Source organism: Orcinus orca, chromosome 11 (assembly GCF_937001465.1).
Source record: "Orcinus orca chromosome 11, mOrcOrc1.1, whole genome shotgun sequence".
Classification (NCBI taxonomy): Eukaryota; Metazoa; Chordata; class Mammalia; order Artiodactyla; family Delphinidae; genus Orcinus; species Orcinus orca.
In genome coordinates this window covers 28,135,310-28,150,144 of record NC_064569.1, presented here as the reverse complement: position 1 = coordinate 28,150,144, position 14,835 = coordinate 28,135,310, and the positions used below count along the sequence as shown (strand labels likewise).

At 32.5% G+C, this 14,835-nt stretch overlaps 1 protein-coding gene across 3 annotated transcripts in view; it reads left to right on the top strand.

The window, feature by feature from the left end:
- Positions 1 to 14,835, top strand: part of CPNE8 (copine 8) — a 327,878-nt gene that overhangs the window by 215,775 nt on the left and 97,268 nt on the right. For all 3 annotated transcript variants that reach the window (XM_033415074.2, XM_004284907.3, XM_033415075.2), the window contains exon 11: positions 12,733 to 12,808. In XM_033415074.2, coding sequence (XP_033270965.2) covers positions 12,733 to 12,808 — 76 coding nt within the window. The remainder of the gene's footprint in view (positions 1 to 12,732; positions 12,809 to 14,835) is intronic.

The following is a 14,835-nucleotide window of genomic DNA, read 5'->3' as shown; positions in this document are numbered from 1 at the left end:
CATTGATCTTTTTCTGTAATCAGGATCAAAATATATTGAAATTTTCTTATTGCCAGAAACATTGTGGACTATTTACAGCAGTGGTCTCAATTGAAGGCTTGCATGAGAATCCCCTGGAGAGCTTTTCTGAAAATAGGATCTTTGCAGATTCTACTTCAGAAGGCTTGGGGTGCAGTCTAAAGGTTTGTCTTTGAAAAAACTCCCCAGGTCATGCTGATGCACATTTGGGTTGAGAACCAGTTTAGAAAATCATTCTGGAATAGGATAATAAAAAACCTCCGATGGTGAAACTTATTTTTTTTTTTTTTTGAGATTTGGAACAGAAGATCAATACAATTAAAACATGTTTATGGATATAATGGACTTGGTTTTGGACTTGGTGAATTTAAAATTCTAATATTAGCTTTTGCTTAGTCTTGATGATACTCCAAATGTAAACCTATTTTATAGTCTCAATCAGATAATACTAAAACTCTCCTGATGATCTCATGCCAGAGGAATGAAAACATTTCAGATGACATCAACCTATTTCTGTTGTGCTTTCTTACACATGGCTCAGCTCTCTCTTCCTAACAGATTCAGATATTTCCAAGTCCTGGCTAGGTTTTACCCAGTTTCTCTTTATCTCTCCCAAGAATGTGCTGCTAAAGATTTTGCCATTTACAATATTTCCTTTTCTCTTTCCCACCCCCAATTCCTGTTTTCAAAATTATATATCACAGTGGAGATGTATATCAGGCTATTAGAGCTATGAGACTAGGGAATTGGAGAGATGTTGGAATATAAATTAAAGGTATAAATTGGAGAACCTTCTACTTTAAAAATTTATTTGGAACAATTTAAGTATATGTGATTGCTTCATGAAAGTCTTGGGAGAAAATTCTGCAGAGCTGGCCATAAAGGTCTTACAGTTAAATGAAACTTCTGGTTGTGAGTATGAAGACTTTTTGCTAGTAATGATGCTTGTCCTTCTTTTTCTTTTTTAGATATGAAAATTAAGGCTCAGAATGTGGAAGTGACTTGTCTATTTTATATGACTATTAGGTAGTCATAGCTTTCAAAGCAAACTACTGTTTATTTCTCTGACATAACTGCCTTTCTAAGTGCTGCTTTTATCTCCCATCATCTTAGTGTAGGAAAAATGGAACATGATATTCAGACGTCCAGAATCTTTCCTTTGAAGCACAGGTTCTTCCTTTTAGCATTTGATGGTAACTATAGCAGACATAACCTGAAAGAATTAAAACAAGACAACAATAAGATTTTAGCCACTTATTCATGTTATAGTCAAATCACACTTAAAAGGCAAATTGTATTGATCTGAAGGAAAACTAAGACACAGAATATTGTCACTACCAGTGAAAACTTAGCTTTGGTAAATGCTCAGATATATTTGAGAACTTGGTGTTATTTATTTTAAAAAGGCAAATTGTATTGATCTGAAGGAAAACTACGACACAGAATATTGTCACTACCAGTGAAAACTTAGCTTTGGTAAATGTTCAGATATATTTGAGAATTTGGTGTTATTTATTTATTTTAAAAAGTTTTTAACCAAATGACTGAGCTGAGCTACCTAAAAGATACTTAATGTCCTGAAGTTTGATTCATTGCTCTCCTACATCAAGCATTTCTACTCTGTTTTTGATATTTAAACTCTGATGTTCAGTTATGATATTCTTAGTTCCAACCTGCTTGGGTGCATAGTTTTGGTACTCACAATTTCTAATTTGTGCCTATACATGCAAGTTGAAGATGGGAAAACAAAAACTGAAGAATAGGTTTTATTTAAAGTATACAGATAATAGTGTATTTATATTATCTAAGTAATTGCTTCAATTATCCACTTCATTAGAAATGGAAGGCACAACTTTCTTTTGTATGTACGTTTTATAATGTTTAGAATCATTTCTGCATTATAGTTTAAGCCATGTATTATAGCCCACATTAAGATTTATGTTACTAAAAATTAGCGACATCTTAATATTATGCTAGCACCACATAAAATTTCCATCTTTGGCATTGCACTCAATTTGACACAATCAAGGAATATCTGAGAATAAGCCATTCTCTTGCATTTTTCTTATTTATTCTGTGTGCATATTTAAACAGATTAAATGTAATTGTTTGGCATTAAGATTCAGTTAGAGGGCGTACTCAGTAACTATATTGTGAGTAGTAAATAAGGTCCTTAAAAAGAACTAAATTTGGTATCACAATTTCTCCTATATATAATATGTACTATGTAATGTTTCTAAGGAAGTCAAAGTAATCTGGACTATTAACTTTCGAATTTCAGGTTAATTATATATATGGCATGTATTAATTACAGTCATATATGCAACACTAAGGGGTGTTGCAGAATTATTTGCAACCTTTTTCAGAAGCAAATCTTCTAAATCTTGAGATTGATACACACTTGAAATAAAATTTTATCAACATATGAAAATATATGTCTATTTAATGATCATGCTACTTAAGTTGCTTGATTTACTAGAATTATTCTATGATTATGACTCTGGAATAGAGATACAATACTTGTTAACTCATATTTTTTGGCCTTAATTTGTGATTTTATCTGTAGACCAGAATAAACATACAAACTAGAGAAGAATTTTTGATGTGCAGTTTTCCCTATGATTTATGTTTAAAGTGAATTCAAAATTGGAATATTTATTTAGATCTATATAAAAATATTCTTATATTTAAATCTTCACACATTCACAATGCCCATTTGAAGCCATTACTCTCTAAATAGTTCTTTATTGTTATTTTACTAACTGTATAGAATAAGATATTTAATATGTAAAAAGAGTTGAGCATATATTCACTTTATATTACATGCTAATATATTTGTATATAGAGAGCATAGTTTAAACAAGCAAGCCAATGTAATATATGTATTGTAAATTTATATTTTAACCTCTCAAATTAATTTTAACATATATTGAGGTTATGCATTTATGGCCATTTTCTAATATAGTACATTTCTTCCAAGAACCCAAAACATATTTCTGGTGTTCTGTTCAGAACAACTCAAGTTAATCAATTAAACTTTTTTTCTGAAGTGGATGAGAAATTATATTTTATGATTTTGAGGGGTGAAAACTTTTACTAAGAAGCCTAATGACTTAACCAGAGTCAGTAGAACCCAAAGGTAGAACCAACAGGAAAACATTATCTTTACTGAGTTGCATGGATAGTTCTTTGATTTCCACTAGAAAATTCACAGATTTTTAGGTTGGGTTTTAAGCACAAGTTTCCTACTATGCTTAGTATTAAAGAAGAGGAGCTTCTACAAATAGGGATTATCCATCTAAAAGTACTCACTCAGTACTTTTAATGTTGATTAATGTCTTAGATCTGTACCTCTCGAAAACTCAGGTATTCTGAAATTTTGCTTCATAGTCTTCTGGAACCTCATATAGTTAAAAATATATTAATTTATTCAAGCTTCTAACCAAAAAAAAACTTTTATATTATCTTATTTCCATATCCTAATACTCTGAAGATATTTACACTGTTAAACCCATTATCATAAAAATTACACTGCTCAAAAACATAAAGAATTATTAGAGCCACCCAAAATACCTCAAAAGTTTGTTTCTCCATAAGTAGTACAAGAAAATAATATTCATTTAGAGAAGTGGAAAGAATAGTTATATAGGTATTCAAAAAGATCTTATAAATCTGAATGGTGATAAGTAGTTATTATTTTTATATTAATGTGAAGTATATTAATATAAAAATAAGCACACAACTCCCTGTAGCTGAAAATCTTTCAAATCTGCAAGTTCTGAGCTGCCACATGAGATCTATGCCAAGGATTACAGTAAACTCTGTCAGCTTTAAATGTGAATTTTCACCAAAGTGAGATGATCATTTTTTAAATTTATAGCATGTACATTTTTTACTACCAATGCCTGATCTACACAGCACAAAATAAAAGTAAATTTTGTGAATTACTTGGTTTTATTTGAGATAAATATTCTAGGCAATTTGGATGACTGCTTTCAGACTTGAATTACCTGAATTATCTATACATGTTAATTAGAAACTACAACAGCAATAATTCATATTTTTCTACTGCGTAAACACACTTTTTTTTAGCTTGTAAGTCTGTTAAATCTGAAAGCTTGACACTGATCAAAGAAAGCTCTCCAAAATGCATTTTTCCCCATAGGTTTGAAAGAACTTCAATAGCAAATTTACTTTAATTTCCTCATCTTTGTGACTTACCACTTGCAGTTGATCTCTCTTGTCTCTTTTGGAGTACCTCAGTCTGTCAGGAAGGTAATGGACAGTATGGAGACCGGTGGCCAGAGAGAGCATCCTTCCACAAGTAAGGATGGCAACGGAGCTAAAACACTTATGATGTTTGTTGGCAACGCTGGCACCACTGTAGGAAAAAGTGTCCCTACACATAGAATAGAGAAAATATGCCAGAGGCGAAGAAGGGATTGTTCGCCACCGAAATGACCTTAACCATAGGGAGCAGTGGATTGTAGTGTGCAACTTGCCAGCTTTTGCTATTTCAGGCTGGGAATTGTGTGTGGGGTGTGTGTGTGTGTGTGTGTGTGTGTGTGTGTGTGTGTGTATTACTCCTGTCAGGTTTTTTCGCTTGCACTTTCCTATCGGTACAAACCTTGGTTAGAGAAATGATAGCACCCCTGTGTTCCAGTCTTAAACATTGTGAGAAAGCAAGACAAGTTAAGATGATATCATTATCTCTTAAAGACATTACAGTAGTAGTCAATGCTTACAGAGAATAAACAAAGCTAGCAATATTATAGCAAATCTAGATAGATGAGCAAATAGATTTATCTATGAACTCAGGCAAGTTTGAGTGAAAAAAGTAATACATAAATTAAGTAGTAATTTATGAGCACTAGCCCAGAAATATACCAGTGTGTTAGCAAACAATTTATAAAAGCATATGATACATAGCTAAAATAACATTTTTTAAACTATGAATTGAGCCTATCTTCTTATGACTGGTGTTTGTGTGCTTTTTTTTTTAGTCTTGAATAAAGGTTACAGTAAGTTTCCTAAGTACAAATGAGTTCCATTACAAGAGCGTGTTCAAAAGTCCAATTTGTAGTAAGTCCAACAACTTTAGCCTAGGTACCCAACTAACACAATCGGCTATATAGTATTATACTGTAATAGGTTTATAATACTTTTCACACAAATAATACATAAAGAACAAACAAACACAAAGAAATAAAGAAAACATTTTTAATCTTACAGTACAGTAACTTGAAAAATACAGTAGTACAGTACAACAGCTGGCATACAGGGGCTGGCATCAAGTGAACAGGCAAGAAGAGTTATTGAGTGGAGGAGGGAGAGGAGTTGGGAGATGATAGAGCTGAGGGATCTTCTGCAATAGGAGGTGGAGGGCAAGCTTCAATTTCATGCACGTTTGCATCTTTGAAAGTTTGCAACTTGAAGATGCATATGTAGGGGACTTACTGTATTAATATGCTGGAGAGAAAGTGATTACTTTGAATTGCATTTATTTGGGCATAAACCAATGACAAAGAAAGACTAAGAAGCTACAAAAGCATGGAATCCCATTTTTTTAAACTTTGATCCTTTGGCCAACATCAAATTTATTATTATTTTATGTTAATACTGCTTCTGTTTCATTTGTTTTGTTTTGTTTTGCTTTGCTTATTATAGTAATACTGATTATTTTTATTAATTCTCATTAGTCTGAAAAAAATAACATTCACTAACTGATAGTGTATATTTTAGAAACGGGATACTGAATCACACAGACATTTCTTTCCAGAGATTAACGCTCAAGCTAAAGATTAGAATTCAATCACTTTGAAATTACAGAGAAAAGTATGTGACATGCATAACATAAGTATTTAAAAATCCACAAAATTGGGGACTTCCCTGGTGGCACAGTGGTAAAGAATCTGCCTGCCAATGCAGGTGACATGGGTTCAAGCCCTGGTCTGGGAAGATCTCACATGCTGCAGAGCAACTAAGCCTGTGTGCACCACAACTACTGAGCCTGCGTGGTGCACCTACTGAAGACCACGCACCTAGAGCCCATGCTCCGCAGCAAGAGAAGCCACTGCAATGAGAAGCCCGCGCACTGCAACGAAGAGTAGCCTCCACTCGCTGCAACTAGAGAAAGCCTGCACACAGCAACAGACCCAACCCAACCAAAAATAAATAAATAAATAATATATTTTAAAATAAATATATAAATAAAATTAAAAATAAAACTCCATAAAATTGGAGATTTTTACTTCAGATGTTATCTCAATTAACTTCCTAATTCATATAATCGTAGAAAAATATCCAAAGGTCCTGTAGAGCTAAAGAAACTCCATCCTGCCTTATAATGAATTAAATTGCATTTGTGAAACTGTTGCTAGGTAAAAGTTATTTTACATTAAGAATTTTTGGCTTTAGATATGACACACTTTTTATTTGATTAGGCAAATTTGAATTTGAATGAGGAGTTTTTGCTTGACAATATTTTGGTGCATTAAGCTTATTAGAGGCAATAGAAAAAAATTGAAGGTAATTCTCTTTCAAAAGTTAGACTTTATAGTTAAAATTTGCAGTATAGATACACATGCAGTTTAAATAATCTAACATTGAAAGTAATGTATATAATATAAAATACACTTTAAAAATAAGTATATAGCATGTATTTTTTAAAAAATTGGAGTATTTAGGCATACAATTTTGGTTTCAATCTGATAAATCATCATAAAGAACAGTTCCTTTATTATGGCATATACCATTTGCTATATCTAAACCACATTAAAAATATTGTCTTTATCTTAGAAAATGTGGTTTGTCTAACTCTTTGTGTAGATTAAAAAATAAGTGAAAATAAAGTTAATAAGCAAAATATTAAGTAATAATAGGTGAAATATAAACTTACTAAAATGTATGATTATGTAGATGTAACATTATATATGATTATATAAAATTTTATATATATTTACACCCAAAAGGAAATGAAGACTTATTTTATATATATATATGGTATTTATATCTTTTAAAATTTCTGCCTGTATTAGAAGTGGATCAAGGAGCAGGTGTTAATAAGACTGATAAAATTAGCCTTTTTCTCCTGGGAATTGATAATGTTTGAGGGTGATATCTGTTTCCTTCTTGGAGGCTCAGAAGTGTTGTTGTAATCTACAGAAGGAGCAAAGAAAATGTAAACCTTCTGAAATTACTTAAAATTTCAACAAAATGAGATAAATGAAAACTTCTATGTTGAATACATTCATATATATCTTATATATAATAATTCCTATCAGTAAAAACAAACGAGGACATTACAAAGAAAAGAATTACTTTTGTCAGAATGTGCTGATAATCTGTGTTTACTGGGGCAATTAATTAAGAATCATGATAGTTCTGTAGATTTAAGTATAGACCAAATCATAACTGAGGAATAGTTAAAGACATATTTCTGACTTTTTAAAGGAAACTAAATTCTCTGTCTGGATTTGAGGAAGTTACAAGAAAAAAAAGACTTGATTTTGTTGAAATTTTAAGAATCAGTGAAGGCTAGTGTCATCTCATTAATAAAAAATTCCTAAATGCTGAAAAGTTGGTTCAAAGTCAAAAGCTTTGACTAGAAGGAAAGCAAAAAAAAAAAAAAAAGAAAAGCAAAATCAGGAACAGCTGATATGCTATTGTTATCTGGACTTATAAAGACTTTTTGTGGTGATCATGGGAAATCACAAGTCCCATGGTACATTTTACTTGTAATTATGGAATTAATAGCTTGGTTTCAAATAGGAAAGATCCTGCCAATTTTTATGCTGAAATCTTTTCAGTATCCCAATTAGAGAAATTATCTTTAATATACAGTTTGTTTACAAGTCCTCATTTGAGACATTCTTTAGTGCACACCTGAAATATGTCACACTCCAAAAGAGAGGTATGCTTAATGAATTAAGCATTCTTACATAAGACCAGTACAAGCCACAGGTATATGTGTAACTCCCAAATATCCATTCATAAGCCTGTTACATCTTCAAAGGGTTATTTTGATTAAAGCTTCTTTAAAACTATTCATATAAGTGTCTAGAGTCATATTACTTACTAATCAGAAAAATATATTTTAGTAATGTCTTTTATAAGGAATCAAACACCTTTCACAGAAAGAATTCAAATGAATTATCTAGGATTATTTTCAAAACAGTAAATAGACATTGCCTCCAATTTTTAGGTGAAGACATAAAGACCCCAAAGTGACTGATTTACTCAAGACAACATGATGAGAGAGAGAGGGATGAGATGGATTCAGTATGTATTTGTCATTTGTGCCTATGTGCAAAAATTAGTTTAATGACTGAGAGGAAAATAAGCATCATCTATTCTGCCCAAAGCAGGTTGATCTTCAGGAAGATCATTGGAAACACCAAGCAAAGGCAATATTCTCGTCTCTTTTTTCTATGTCTTTTGTGTGATTATGTGGGTGCATTTCTATGGGAAAATAACAGTTATCAACATAACCCTCAGAGTTGTTTCAAAGAAATAGAGTAGCAATGGCTAATATGTTTTGCACTTGTGCCATTCTTTTGGACTAAATAAAACTCATGAGAGGCAAAATTGTTAATATTACTGGCAAGGTAAGATTACAGCATGACCATGATATTAACTTGAGTATATTTGCAGCATTCAAAAATTCCCATTGGTTACCAGGCACTGAAGTAGATGCTGAGAATACTGAGATGAAATTATCATCTTTCTTAACTTCAAGTATGCTATAAAAGCTAAGAGGGGAGATATATAAACAACAGCTGTTATACAATCTAGGAAGTATGATGATAGAGAAAATTGGGTTTTTTTTTTAAACAGAGGAAGAGCATAAAGCAGGAAAGATTTCTTAGAGGAGATAATAGCGAAGCAGTAGAGTAAAAGATAAGTGAAACAAGATACCAAAAGTAGGGGAAGATGGACACTTTGTTAAATAGGGACTGTCCTACATGTTTCAGATATAAATATGAATATACATAATACCCATTTTCCACTATTAATAGAGCATAGAAATGATTATAATATTCAGATTTTATTCAAAAATTTAATCACTTTACTCAAACAAGGCATTTTAGAGCCAAGTTACTACCTGTAATATTAATCAGTTTGCTCTCAATATTGGTTTATTTCATCAGATTTTAAGTAACATATATCAATTATAAAAAAATTTTGGAAAAAAATTACAGATGTAAGTGGACACAAATCAGATCAACCACCCTGCAGTAAACTTTATTTTGTAAGTGCAGTCAGAGAGATTGAGACTTATAACATAGAATAATTATTTTAGTTACAATTAAAGTAACAGGAAATAGCAAAGCACTATTATTGAATCTCAAGGAAATTGTTGATTGTAATTTATTATCAAAGTACTTTTCATCATATTTCTCTGTATAGTGAGAATTGTTTCAACATTACAGTATTGACAGTTGTGAACAGATAAAAATATTAAATTACTTTTAATCTCAGAAGAATCTAGTAATGGTTGATGATAGGGAAAAAGATAATTATAAGAATAAATCAGTGAAAACCACCTTCAATACTTAACGTACTTATCTATGATTTAATATATAGCATTTGAAGAACGGTAGTTGACAAAGGAAACTAAAAATTCCCATGCATTTCAAGAGATCTATGACAAAATTGACCTGAGAATTATTCACTTATCCACCCAGATTCTTCAGATGTATTCTTGAGACAAAGCACCTTATGTCTAGGCTTGGCTATTTCATTGCTGTTGCCACTTATGTTTATGACCTTTTGACAAATCATCAATTCTTGATCATCCATTTCTCTGTATCTGAATAGATGCAATGATGTGTTTTCTGTATGTCACAGAAATCTTGTCTTGGAGCATGAAATGTAATTTGTGACTCAATACATTTTCTCCTCTACAGCACAAGGATGGCATTGCATTTGTATGACATGCAAATTAAGTGTTTTATGCAAAATAATCATCTTTAACAAGATTCAGAAGGGGAACAAGTATTTAATTCATTCTTTATGTTCTGTCTTATTCTGAAAAGATCCAAGGAAGCTTATAATAAGACATAGTGAACTAAACTGTGTGAGGAAATTGAAGCAAAGGGAAAATAAGAGTAAGATATCTGAAAAGGTTGCTGAGGATTCCTAGCACATCATGAAAACATATCGTGCTAGAGATGTGCCACAAATTTGGCTTAAGCTCTTTTAACAACCAACTTCAGAGGCAAAAATCTTGTTTCATGATAAACAGGGTCTTTTCAGAATAGGAAACACAAGTGAGCAGCACAGATTCCTAGCACTGAGACCAAAGAGAATTGTACCCCTTTGTTAATCACTCAACTCTGCAGGGTAACAAACTTAACAAGAACAAAACAGATCTAAATGTTCAAAAACTGCTTCTTAGAAAGTTTCACCATGACTTCAGCATGGCATGTCAGTGTACAGTTGAGGAAACCTGACCATTGCACTTGGGTCCAGATTTGCCACTCTGTTGGACAGACTTTATCCAGATGGATGTATTACATGTTCTTGAGATGTGATTGAGTAATTGCATAATTAATCTCAACTGAGTAATGGAAACCAGTAACTATTGCTTGTCTCACCCAAGTTCTTGATTAGTATTGAGTGGCAGGAGGCCTAAACATTGAATTTAAACAATGAACCAAACAGGGGTAGAATTTACACAGTCAGAAAACTACCATGAGGGAGTAAATGATCCAGCCATTTTCTAAGGCTTCAATATTAGGTTCCTACCACAAGTGTGGTGAGCTCTGGTTATACAAGGCTTGTCCACACTTACCAATATCAAAGTGTGTTTAAAATGCTTTAATAGAACATTTTCTCAGTGACTATTACTTATGTAAAACACACATAGCAATGGAAGAGGATAGGTTCTAAGCAGAATTTCCATAACTCAGAATTTTTAAGATTTCTGTGAAAGATATCACAGTTATAAGCTTGCACTTCTAAAAGTCAAAGAGAATTATTTTATTTATAAGAAATATGTAGCACGAAAGTACTGTTTTGTAATTTTCCCTGTGTAAATTGAAAGAGTGAATACTGGAGGTTTGGATTCACAAATGCAAAAATGCAAATATATTTGGTTACAGTCTTCAATGGTCTTTCCTTTTATCATTTTCATGTGTGTAGATCTGCTTTTGAAAGTTAAATCTAAAAAAGGTCAAGGTGCTACTGGTGTAAAGAGGAATGCCTGGTATAGACTATTGTCATAAATGTAAAAGATCTTTAAGATAAGGGAGAACTGGGAGGCTGGATATCTGAGTTTTATCTTAATTAAAAAATATATATTTTTTTATGACAAAAATGCTACTTAAATTAATGGCAGCAAGTTTTCCTTTGAAATCCCAGCTTTAGCAATCAGTAGTTTGGTTGGCTAGCCACAATTTGCTTGTTGCTTGTTACTGGTCATCAGGTCTATGGAAGGTTTATGGATTTTAGTGAATCACAGTTAAACATAAACCTGCCTGGAGTTTGGGGAAGATATCCATTTTTATGGTAATAAACACCTCACATTTGCAAGCAAATGGGCCAAGCTTAAACTCTTATGATACAAATAGCAGTGACAACACCCCCTATGTTTGTTATACTACTTCAGCTCCTACAGTCTTTATCTTCTTCCTCTGATGCATTACATTTCACCACTGCACCAAATACCAGCATTTTATGTTTATTTCTCAGCAGTGTGTGTTCAACCTAGTGTTGACCATTAAATTAGTGCAGAGTAGTAGAATACACCTCCCTTCTAAACTGGTGAATGCATAAGATCTGTTTTACAGTTGCATAAGCCAGCCTCAGTAATCACATTGGTAAGGATTTTATATTGAGAACTAACATATGCTTTCTCAATCCTTACCCTTCCACACCTAAACTGAGAAGGCACCTGTAGAAGTTCTGCTTTCTGAGAAGGCAGTGATGATTGCTTTAAGGTAAAGAAGTTTAGAATAACCATGTTTTGTATTAACAATGTACTTTAAAATTATTAGTATAAGACTTGGTGAATATTCTCTATGTTGATGTTTAAAAATAGTGTCCCTTTGGGGCTTCCCTGGTGGCACAGCGGTTGAGAGTCCGCCTGCCGATGCAGGGGACACGGGTTCATGCCCCGGTCCGCGAGGATCCCGCGTACCGCGGAGCGGCTGGGCCCGTGAGCCATGGCCACTGGGCCTGCGCGTCTGGAGTCTGTGCTCCGCAGCGGGAGAGGCCACAACAGTGAGAGGCCCGCGTACCGCAAAATAAATAAATAATAATAATAATAATAATGTCCCTTTTAAAACTAGTGTCCTATTACATTCTGGTCATAGAAAAGTTTGAAGATTTTGTATATTATATTTGTGATTATTGATATGGATAATAATAAATTTTTGAGTGTCTTAAACTTTCATCCTAATTAATGGTTAATCATTTGGATAGCATAGATGATTTAATGCTTTTGAGATATGAGTTATTAAACCTAATATACCTATTTGAAATATTAGCATTGGTGGGATAAATTAAATATTTTTTGAATACTAACAAAATGTAATTTTGGGTATGCGTAACAATTAAAGAACAATGAAATTATGTATCAGTGTGTTTTAAATTATCACGTTATGTTCATAATAATATCAAGCATTTTTCATGATTAAACTATATTTTTTAAAACATAATTAACAAATGTATGAAAACTAATACTATGTATATTTTCCCCCTTAATTTTAGTCATGATTTCATTGGAGAATTTACAACAAGCTATAGGGAACTTTCTAGAGGGCAATCACAGTTCAATATATATGAGGTAAGAGGAATTTTATTTTATTATTATCTTTCTCTGGAATAAGTATATGTATTCTTTTAAAGTATAGGTTTTTACAAAAGATAATTGCCAAAGGTTACCAATATGTGTAAGAATCTTTAAACTTATTGAGCAGATTGGTTTTTGAGATTAAACAATAGTATTTCTCTTCAAGTCACGCGGTCTTTCAAATCTACTTTGAGTGATTTAAAAATTCTTGCCTATGAAACCTTTTCTTAATTTAAAAACATTCAATATAGATACAAGTTTATTCTCCCTTGAGCTTCAGCCTTTATGTTTTGCCTTCCTAAGCTCTTCCTCAATCCTTTTTTAATAAAAATAGAAAAATTTTCTGTGTTGGCATGGTGTTAACAAGTCGTTTTTTTGCTTAGTATGTTTGAATATCTTACCTGTTATTTAGATGAAAACTGAAGGAAATGAGAAAGTATGATTCAGTCATTAAATTCAGTCATTAAAGAAATCCAAGTTATTAAAGCAAACACACTAGTTATTTCTGCCTTAAACCTATCTTGCCAGTTAACTACCAGGTATGTGTTGAGCATACACATATGTATGTTCTAGCACTGTTAATCCTTGAGGTTTGTTATCTGTACATTCTCTCTGACTTTTTTTAAAGACTTTTTTGATGCGGACCATTTTTAAAATCTTTATTGAATTTGTTACAATATTGCTTCTGTTTTATGTTTTGGTTTTTTGGCCCTGAGGCATGTAGGATCTTAGCTCCCCAACCAGGGATCAAACCCGCACCCCTTGCATTGGAAGGTGAACTCTTAACCACTGGACCAACAGGAAGTTCCCTCTGTGATTTTTTAAATTTAATATACATCATTAGCAAAGGAGAATATCTCAGTACTTAGTCAATAATGATAACTCTTTCCTGCCAGATTGACACTATTTGACACTAAAATTGACCTCCTTTAAGTTAAGAGTGGAGGAATCTCCTTCTCCTATCACCTTCTTACTAGGCTAAAGCAGTTGTATTCCATGCATTCATTCATTTATTAGTTTATGAATAAAATATTTATGACATGAATTCTATATTCCACACTCTATATTAGGCCCCAAGGATGCAGCAATGAATGAAAATTTCACTGTCTAATGGGAGAGACAAACACATAAAATGCATTTAGATTATCTGATAGGTGCTATATATACCTAGTTGACTATGAGATATCTAGAGTGGGGTGCAGCAAACTTATCCCAAGAAAGCTACCCAGGCAAAGACAAAGTTGAAGTAATGGATCAATTTTTCTATCTGGGTCTTTCGGGGACAGAATATTAAGGCTCTAAATAGACAGTAGAAGTAATATAAGACAGGTTGTACTTATATGGATGCCTGTTTTTTTCTCCAAACCCTCAAGGCTGAGGAGAAACAACACATGCATACTAGTCCTCCTTGTACTTAGAATTCATTTACTGCCAGTCACATAATGCTCCAAAGATCAATTATTTTGAGTTTCCTTAGCTTTAAAATGTCTTCTTCTCTTTGGATCTCTCTTATCCAACAAAGCTTGCTTAATGAGATTGATGTCGCATCTGATGTTATGACAAAGAAGCTTAGTAACAATTATTCCTTATTAAATACCTGCATGAATATTTGTGCCATAACTTCAAATAAAAATGTGTTCTTATTATTCATATTACCAATAGAAGAGATCAGTCTGAAGAAAATCTGGAGGAACATTATGTGTTTTGTCTAAGTAGTTTTAGAATTTCGATGGACAGCTAGCTCTTGGTCCAATACACTGGAAACTTCATTTTCTGCACACATGTAAGGGATTCAGTTTTGTTGAGGCAACCATGGAAATTTTCAACAATTGTTCCTTCAAATATTCTTTCTGCCCCTTTCACTCTCCCTTCTCCTTTTGGTACTCCGTGTATATATATATATATATATATATATATATATATGTTGTGCTTGATCATATCTCACAAGTTCATATTTTTTTCTTTTTCTTTCTTAAACTAGAAAATCTCAACTGACCCATCTTCAATATCACTCATTATTT